General features: G+C 37.9%; 1 protein-coding gene across 2 annotated transcripts in view; it reads right to left on the minus strand.

Annotated features, from left to right (window-relative positions):
* The window catches only part of LOC6583963 (nostrin), a 32,945-nt gene extending 25,577 nt beyond the window's left edge, over positions 1 to 7,368 (minus strand). The window contains exon 1 of one of the 2 annotated variants that reach the window (XM_015161356.3): positions 7,268 to 7,368. In XM_015161356.3, the coding sequence (XP_015016842.1) occupies positions 7,268 to 7,309 (42 nt within the window). In that variant the 5' untranslated portion in view covers positions 7,310 to 7,368. The remainder of the gene's footprint in view (positions 1 to 7,267) is intronic. The other variant, XM_044008290.1, reaches the window with a different exon arrangement.
* Positions 7,369 to 7,695: the final 327 nt, after the last annotated feature.

Here is a 7,695-nt window from a genome sequence, read left to right on the forward strand (position 1 = left end):
CGAGGTCGCGCGCGCCTAGGCTGAAGTCGAAGTCTGGGCACGTTTTTGTTACCATTTCAAAATGTTTTTATTTAGTTATTTTTTTCGAGTTTGGTGTTTGTCTCTATGAAAATCAATTAACATTCAAGTTTCCACGGTCTGGCCGGCGCTCGCTCGCTCTCTCAGGGGGCTCAGCTGTGGCTGCTGCTCGTATATGGGCCATTGAGCTGACCGTAGCATTGAACGTGACTTGGCTTTAACTGACTTTTTGCTGCGTTTCTTTCTCCATCTGCTGCTTCTGCTGCTTCTTCTTCTTCGGCAACTTCTGCTGCTACTGTTGGTTTTTGTGCCTGCTCTGCCCCCGTTTCAAGGTCGCCGCTGCACGTTTTGTGTGCCGCCCATGACTGGAATCATATTTGGGCCACATTTCCACACACTTGGCTTTCCACGGTCCGAGCCCAATTTAACTGTCTCACTCGGCGTAGCGCTGCTTTTAGCCGGCCTAACTGTAGTTGCGGCTATTTGTCAAAGTTTTGCACAAGTTTTTTTTTTTTTTTTGTTCACCATTTTATTTTTAACATGTCATAAAAAAAAGCAAAACAACTTAAAAACATATATATCATTATAATCACAAGTAAATAATAAAAAAAGTTTATATGTATAAAGGTGTATATGTACATATGTGTGTATATGCTTAACACTATTGTTGTTGCTGCCGTTGATGAGCGCGCAAAGTTTATCATTTCTGTATACCCTGACAATGAAAAATCGGGGTATAATGATATTGCTAAGCCATAGGTAACAGGCAGGAGGACGGTTTAAATAGATCCCAGAACCTATAAGAGCTAGAGACTTGAGTTTGTTTCAAAAAATCGGTAACTATTCCATTGTTGGGGATTTCGATTCCCTTATATCTTTAAAGTTGAGTGCCCCTAAATTAGGAATTCCGATTCAGCTGAATTTTAAAAAATTTTGATTTTTCAAATAATTTATAAATCGGTCCTAGATTTATCCGCTTCAATTGAAATTTGAAGAAAACTTATTTTAGGGTTAGGGAGGTATATGAATCAAGTATGAATCTCATTCATTATCCCCATTTTGTAAGTTTGATCACGAAGTTCCATCTAATACACAACTTATTCGACATATGCGTAAGCTATAATATAATATAATAAGTTATAATACCCTGCGCAGTCGCTGTGAACTGCGAAGTCAGCAGAGCACGTACTATGTGTGCGTGTTGCTTCTTGTATACTCAGATAAGAAACGAAGAATTATTGAAATATCATTTCATCAAAGAGTTCAGGGGATTTCGTAGTCGAACAGTTTCGTCTAGAGCTTTCTGAATTGTTTATATTTTCGCTGTTGCATACCCCCAGCTGCCTCCTCTATGGCCCCTCTAGTCATCCTCTTTACCCTTTTTGTAGTTTGCTATTTAAGCTGGCAAACAGAAGAAGAAGACGAAGAAGAAGAAGAAGAAAAAATTATTAACACAACAACGCAGCATTTCGGCACTTTCACTGGATAATTGTCGCTAAATTTCTTTGCTCTGCCTCCAGCTTCCATTTGGCCAATTTGCGCAGCTCGCAGACAATCGAAAAAAAAAAAAACAAAAATAAATAAATAAAATGCCAACAAGTACGCTCCACATAACTCTTTATATGATCAACTACTGGCGATGATACAAAGAAGAGAAAAGAAAAACAAAGACACGAACATCAATAAATATTCCCTATAATTGTTGTAGTTGTAGAGATGTGCTAGCGGAAAAAGTTAAAGCCAAAAAAAATACATTAAATTGCTAATGTTTTCTTTTTGTATTTATATATATTACTATATATCACTGGAACCGGCTAGACAGGTGGATCAGTCAAGTTAAAGCCTCGGTTGTTGCGATCGATCCTGAATATTTGCAGTGCACAGAAGAAGGTGAATCAATAGATAGATGGACAGGCGAATAGACGTACGGAAAGATGAATGGACATGCGAATAGACGGACGGACGAACAGATAGAAAGACAGAGGCTAAATTAACTCAACTATTGCCTCTAAGCAAAATATATTCTGTGGACGACAAACAGACGGACGGACTGGCAAGTGAGAAGACATCAGAACGAACGGATGGACGGACTGGCGAAAGGGAAGACAGCTGAACGAACGGACGGACGGATAAGTATAAATCAACTAGCTTGTTGCATCTGGTCAAAAATATAACAAATTCTGAGGACAGACAAATCGGAAGATGAAAGGACAGATGGATAGACCGACGACAAACAGTGGCATGACTGGACGATCCAACAGACAGACGGACGGAAAGTCGAATGAGGAACGGATGCATGAAATGACATAAGGGCACATCTAAATTGAATCGACTGCTGCTAAATCTACTGCATATTGAGTCTCCCTTTTGCACAGAAGCATTTAGCAGTTCCGCTTCTTTGGGCAAACCAAAATTTCCATTTAAGCCCCATTTGCCATCCCAGCCATTCCCACTGTGATTGGTAAGCTAATGGTGAAGGCATTTCAGTGGCATTCACAATTGTTTGGATTTTCGTAGAAATCGAAACCGCAATAGCCAATGCCCAATACCGAATACCGAATACCGAATACCCAATACTGAATACCGAATGCCCACTATTCACAATCGACTATCCACAGCCCATTTCCTATTTACCATTTCCCATTTTGGAGGGGGCCAATTATGGCAATTTGGGGCTGTGCGACACATGAAAATCAACTGACCAAGCGGCAATTGCCAGCTGCCAATTGGCGATTGGCCAAAGAGTTTCACCCGGGCAGCTACTCCTCTTCCTTTGCACAAGCATGTGATAATGCTGATGCTAATGCTGATGATGGTAATGGCAATGGCAATGGCAATGGCAATGGGAGCGGCATCTGCATATCCGGTGGCCCAAGTTTTTCCGCACTCACTTTTTTTTCCCGACTTGACTTTACTTTTTACTTTACCTTACTGTTTTTTATAGGTAATTTAAATATTTTCTTTACGAAACGAGCCTGGGTAATTAAAAGTTCATTGTCGTGGTGCGCTGTTGTTGTTGCTGCTGGTGTTAGTTACCCAGCAGCCGGGCGCATTATGTGGAAACGATTTTGCAACATGCCAAAAAACAAACCAACAAAACAAGTCAAAAACAGACAACAAACAAAAAATGGAAGCCCAACCAGCAAACCAGTTGAATGCGCTACAAAAAAAAAAAAAAAAAAAAAAAAAAAAAATAGAAAATAAAAATTAAAAAAAAAAAAAGAGAAGAGAAGAGGAAAAACGTTTTATAGATACACACAACAAATTTTCCCACATGAAAATTATGACAAAATGTGCAGGAGGCGGCATCATCGAGTCATCGAGTCAAAGCCATCGTCATCATCAACGTCATCCCAGTCGAGAGGTAGAGGCAGCTGGTAGGGGCGGTCGGGAGAGAGGCAGAGGCAACAGCAACAACTAGTCCGAGTGGCAGGAAAACCATGTGCGAAGATCACGTACCCAGTTCCATGTGCATAGTGAAAGTTGAAGCAGCTGCCCGGCTTTGGCTAGAGCTCGGCCTGTGTTGGCCATGGCCCGGCCCCGGCCCCAGCACCAGCCCCCGAGCCCCGGGCCGTTACCCGCTCGGCCAATGGCTGATGACAATTTGGCGTAATTGAACTTGAAGTTGCAGCAGTCGAGGAAGCAATCGCTGCTGCCTGGCTCAGCTGCACTCAGTGGCACCTGCGCCAAAGATGCGCCAGACACTCAGTCACGACATTTGCGCAATCAATGCGCATTGATAGATTGACGCGGGGGTGATGCATGCACACAGACAGAGTCACAGTCACATCCGTCACTTGTTGTTTATCGGAATCAGTTAAGGCCCAAAGCATTGCCAATGGTCATAACTTGATTAGAGGCCCAGTCATAGATAACAATCGGTGCTCCCTCTTCCTCTCCCTCTCTCTCTCTCGCTCTTCGTCTTAGTGCAGTTGGTTCTACGTGCTGCTCCCATTGTTAGCGCGCAAAGAAAGTGGAGTAGCCCCACAGTGGACAAAAAAGCAAACAAAAAAAAAAACAAAACATTACAAATCCAAATCATGCTCGTGAGCAAGTGTTGACGACTGCCTAATGCTCGTTAACAGCTTCGATTTGAGCTATATCAATTATCATAGACTGGACTCATTTCCTGATTTATACTATGCATCATCTAATATCATTTAGCGAACAAAGCAAACTCATTGTCTCATGTCCAGTCAGCAAAGTCTTATTTCAATAGGGCCATCAAGAAACGAGTGTGTGTCTTATAGAATGAGCGTGTCTGACTGGGAGATACCCGATGATTCTTGTATACATATGACGAAAATTCTTACGTGCACACTCGCATAGGCAACGATTGCACTTGGACTGATCTCATGGGCTTTACCACGATAAATTAGCTCTTGAATAACTTTTAATCCAGTTGGATTTTCTTAATGAACATTTCAGGGCCTAATAACTTCATTGAGCTGTGTATTTATGCGAAAGGATAAGACACTACTATTTGAAATACATTGTAGGAATCTAGACTATGTCTAATAGTCAGGAACTGCCAACTATCCCAGATCCGTGTATTCATCTCATAAAGCCACGCAGCAAAACTTTGCTTATACTACTTTTATTATATTACTGTGGATAGTAGGGATACAAGTATAACAATGAACTATTTAGAAGTTATCGAACAACAGTGGGAATATATATATTGAGATTCGTAGATATACCGAAAGGACAAATCGAATCAGCTTGTCATTCTCCATAGGAATATATGTATATGCTTTATGTATGTCTGCCACGCCTCCCGTGGCACTTATTTTGTACCGTACCAATATACCCCATATAAGCATTTACAATGTGTTCATGGCATAAAAACGAAGCACGCACATGGAACGAATCCAATATGCTCGTTTTCACTTTGACAACAAACAGCAAAAAGTACGTGATCAAAGAACGTTACGATAATGACGAAAGAGAGAGAGAGAGAGAGAGAGAGAGAGAGATAGAGATGGAGAGAGATGTAGAGAGAGAAAGGGGGTAGGGGGCATGCAGCATACGCGTGAGGCATACATAAACTAGATCGTATCGCGCCGATTTCTTATAAAGACATTAAATGCGATAGATGCCACAGATGCCACAGAGACATGCAACATTCTCTTGTTTTTTATTTTATTTTATTTTTTTTTACGATTTTTGCTGACCTGAACTCTAGTGAAATTGCAGCAGAAAATATTTTATGAAAGCATTTTCTAACATATATATGTATAAACATTTATATAGATAAATCGTTTATCTAATCAGGCTTGAATTTTTTTATTTACTTTCTTAGATCTTTATTGGCTTGAACTTTTTACATTAATTTCACAATTTCTGTTTGTTCGACAATCTCCAGTATTATGCTTAATAGATTCAGATTTTGGGTATTTATACTGTACTTGTTTTCCATTATATATTTATACATAGTATCTCATTAAAAAAACACAGACAAAACATATTTCACTTATTTCCCACTTTTGCTGGTGAATATGTTCCATCTTAAACTCTTAACTTCATGTATTATATAATTGATTTAATTTAATGACCTTTGCAACTGAATTTATTTAAGCATTTGTTATTTGTTTTTATTTAATGTGCGATTAGCACTTAAATTATGTTGATAAACTAAATTCGTTGTATCTGACTTAAACAAAGTTGAATGAGTGAATGCATTCAAAATTTCTGTTTTATATTTTGTTTGAATTAATAAATCATTTTTTATGCGATTTGAAGTATGACAGAGCATGAACGAAGTGAAAATACCCTAATGACTTTGAAAATGTTTTCATAGGGATTATATAAATATGTATGTAAATATATTTTTGTTGAATATTTTTTTTCCGATAGAGGTAAATATTATTGTATAATGCGAAATATATAAATATAATTTTGTTTATTTTGCTATTTTTTATAGAGTTATGAGCTTTATAAACTTATACTTTCATGTATCTGATAAAGTGGTGAGTTTTATGTCAATAATATATTGAATATGCAATAAAAAAAAAAAAAAAAAAAATAAAAATAAAAAATAAAAAAAAAAAAAAATATATATATATATATATATATATATATATATATATATATATATATATATATATATATTATATATTCTATATATATATATATTATATATTCTCAATATAATTATCTAGCAAGACTATAGCCACTGATATAGAGTATATACAGATATCAGTTGATGCAGCAATTTTCATCTATTCATACATTTTTCATTCAAAAGACTAGACTAGAATTAAAAAGGTTGTAAAAAAAATAATATAATTATAATAATAAACAATTATAATAAAATATATTTGCTTTGATTCCTAAATTTGGCTTAATACATACAATAAAAATCTACATTTGATACACAAATTGAAAATAGTAATTCAAATATATACTAGATTTAATACCAAATTTAATTCAACATTTTGTACTCAATATAAAAAATTAGTAAAAATGAATGAAACTATTTGTATTAAAATATGAATACAAAATATGAATACAAAATGCCACAAGAGAAGCATAATACACATAATACACAAAGGGTATACATAGGGTATACAATCATTATACAAAGGCTAGTATGAATCTCTTTCAGTATCATGGAATATAACAATGGAACACAGCTGCTACAGTTAAATAATTCTTAAACATAAAAGTTCTTTCACTTTTGCACCACTGTGCAGCACTTAACGGCAAAATTTCGTATGGCAAAAAAGCCAAACAAAAATAGGCCCTAAACAAGAAGCAAACATAAATCATTGTAGATCGCGAGACAGATAGAGAGTGCAGAGCATCTGTATCTATAGTTCGGGTTCGATTGGGGCCTGGCTGAGCGCGTCGAACCGCTAAGCGGGTCAGCTGCAGATGCGTGGGGCCAATTGGCCAATTGGCCAATCGGGCCAAGACAGGTTAATTAACGATTTGTGCTAATTAAGTTGCGCAGCTGTGACACAAGCCACGGTGGGTAGGGGGTAGGGGGCGATTTTATGAAAAGGGGGACTGGAGAGGGGTTGACAGCTAACGATGTCGTCCATCGCACAGCGAATTGTGCAAGCCAAATGTTGGTGTCAAAAGTTGTCGTCATCGTTGTTGTTGTTGTTCTTGTTGTTGTGGCTTTTGGGACGTGGATTAATTGTTGTTAGCATTAGTGTATTTAGAGTAGCCAAGTTAGTCGGTGTGCTTGGATTGATCGTGTTTTAGCATGCGGCAATCAACAGTGATTTAGAGCTCAACTCACCCATGAATTATCTCGGAATTGTGACATATTTTGTGCGGACATATGGGGAGCACACTGGCGCCCAGTTTGCAGTCAGTTATTGGTAACAGGTATATGTAGGTATGTGCACTATATATATGTGTATATATTGCAGATGTATATATATATATATATATATATATATTGCGATCTTCGTGTGCCGCGTTTACTTTCAATTTCGTTAACAATTTCTCGTTTTGTTTTTGTTTTTTTGCTAAAAGTTTTCGTTTTCCTTTGCGCTGCGGCGGCGGCGTCGACGGCGGCTTTTGGCTTTCATCTAAGCATTTTGTAAGCAAAGCTGGACACACTCGCACTCACACACATGCACACGCGCGGACACAGAGCAGCGCACGCACACATACACCCGCAAGCTGCAGTTAAGCGTAACGCACGAAAATGAGCGCCAAAAT

Source organism: Drosophila mojavensis, unplaced genomic scaffold, assembly GCF_018153725.1.
Source record: "Drosophila mojavensis isolate 15081-1352.22 unplaced genomic scaffold, ASM1815372v1 contig_136, whole genome shotgun sequence".
Lineage (NCBI taxonomy): Eukaryota > Metazoa > Arthropoda > Insecta > Diptera > Drosophilidae > Drosophila > Drosophila mojavensis.